The sequence below is a fragment of the Neoarius graeffei genome, chromosome 13 (genome assembly GCF_027579695.1).
Source record: "Neoarius graeffei isolate fNeoGra1 chromosome 13, fNeoGra1.pri, whole genome shotgun sequence".
NCBI classification, from domain to species: Eukaryota; Metazoa; Chordata; class Actinopteri; order Siluriformes; family Ariidae; genus Neoarius; species Neoarius graeffei.
In genome coordinates, this window is record NC_083581.1 from 25,789,728 (window position 1) to 25,791,640 (window position 1,913).

The following is a 1,913-nucleotide window of genomic DNA, read 5'->3' on the forward strand; positions in this document are numbered from 1 at the left end:
TTTCATTTCCAAATGTTTTATTTTAGCAAAAATAATTCATTATAGGTGTATAAATGTAAAGGCATTTATAATTTACAATGTGTACAACAAAATATAATGTACAACTATTTACAACAATCTCAGGTTCATTGGGGTTTGAACCAGATATCAGGTTTAAACCTGACTGTAAACTTCATGACTAAAGGGTCCAGGAAAGAAAAATAATAATAATTATTATTATTGTAATCATAATCATAATGAAGTTCAGCCCTTATCAGAACAGTTCCAAAGTGCAAACATGTGCCTTGCATGAGTTGCATTAGGAGTTCAACTGACTTTGTGGAAGAAAGTGTGCAGAGTAGCTTGCAGGTGAGTAGGAGCTGCTTCTGGAAGCCCAGTTTGCCCACCATTTGCTAAAATCTTGGTGATGATTGCTCTTCTTGACTGGAATTTGAGAAGTGGCTGTCTCTGCTAGAGACCAGATTTTCGGTTTCTGTCCATTTGCACTTTCTTTACACTCCTTATTCGCTGATTCGCATCCAACCTCAAGGGCTCCGGAGCCGGAAGTGTCACCTTGGTGTGGTGGTTCGAGTCCTTCCGTGAGTCGGTCCTGAGCCGCGCGCGGGGACTCCATCTCCACTGCGCTCAACTCCTCCTCAACATCAACAATCTGACTGTCCTCATCGTCCGAGCATCGATCCTTCTGCGAGGAGCCAGAAAGATCTCCATCGTCTTCTTCTTCGCTCTCCTCAGCCTCCTCATCGCTCTTGGCTTTAGATGCCCAGCTGACGCGGTTCTCCTTCTTGAGGCGGCGGCGCGCGTTGGCGAACCACGTAGACACTTGGGTCAGGCTCATCTTGGTGACGATGGCCAGCATGATCTTCTCGCCTTTGGTGGGGTAGGGGTTCTTGAGGTGCTCACTGAGCCAGGCTTTCAGCGCGCCGGTGCTTTCCCTGCTCGCTACTTTGGCCACGCGTCCTGGTTCATCTCCAAGCACCGGCCTGTACGGAGAGAACAACGGCCCGCTGCGGCTCAGCACAGCCTGGTGATAAGATGATGCGGCTTTCAGGTCATATGAGCTCCTCTGGAAAACAGACAGCACAGCAGTTCAGTGGAGCTGTTTTGTTTTCAACGCTTTACTTTTGCGCTTTTGCGCCGTGCGTAATTAACGCGCCATAGGAACATAGATACTTCAATCACATACAAATAAAAAGGTCTGAAAATGCACTGATTACAGTTTCATAATGAAAGCTGTTGCAGTTTAGTGTCACTTACCATGTGGGACATGTGTCCAAGGTGTGGGAAAGGAATGAAAGTGTATCCCGGTATTCCTGAAAAAGGAAGTGACATCCCGGCCATGGCAGCCAGGTGAAGAGGAGGAGGAGGAGGCTGCTGTTGCTGTACCCCTGGTGCACAGCCCAGTATTTGATATCCAGCAGGCATGGAGACGTTTCTGTCCACAAAGTAGTGACCAAATCCGGTTGGAGAAGCAGGCATCCTTGAACCCTGAGCATTAAAGCTAGCTGGAGTAATGAGCCTCTGAGCGCACAGGCTGCCTTTATAGATGGAGCTGCAGCAAGGGGTGGGGCCAAGTGATACCGTATGACTGACAAGCCATGAGCTTTCACTAGGACTAAAATCCCTTCAAAGAGAATTCCACTGTTCCTTTTAACAGCCTCGAAAAAACCCATTAAACTCACGGTGCTTATCTGAGTCCTGCCATCTGCATTGTGGCACAGAAGAAATAGTAATAAATACGTCATGTGAAATTCACATTACTAGAGATAAGGCTGCTGCTGCTGCTGATGATGATGATGATCCTGTTGCTGATGATGATGATGATGATGATGGTGGTGGTGGTCAGTGCAGTACAAGTCTAAATCGAAACATTAAACCCTGCGTATTGTAACCATCCATTGCGCAACAATTACATG

General features: G+C 46.8%; 1 protein-coding gene across 1 annotated transcript; it reads right to left on the reverse strand.

Moving 5' to 3' along the window:
- Positions 1 to 298: 298 nt before the first annotated feature.
- On the reverse strand, positions 299 to 1,476 carry irx7 (iroquois homeobox 7). Its single transcript, XM_060936636.1, has 2 exons — positions 1,255 to 1,476; positions 299 to 1,063 (listed from the first exon to the last, which is right to left on the reverse strand). Exons 1-2 carry the CDS (start codon positions 1,474 to 1,476, stop codon positions 299 to 301), a joined length of 987 nt encoding a protein of 328 aa, XP_060792619.1.
- Positions 1,477 to 1,913: the final 437 nt, after the last annotated feature.

Excerpts from the sequence above, each read along its gene's own strand:
- irx7 (XM_060936636.1), bottom strand. The coding sequence starts at position 1,476 with ATGCCTGCTTCTCCAACCGGATTTGGTCACTACTTTGTGGACAGAAAC. Across the intron at positions 1,064-1,254 it reads TTGGACACATGTCCCACATG|AGGAGCTCATATGACCTGAA; the intron begins GTAAGTGACACT and ends TCTGTTTTCCAG.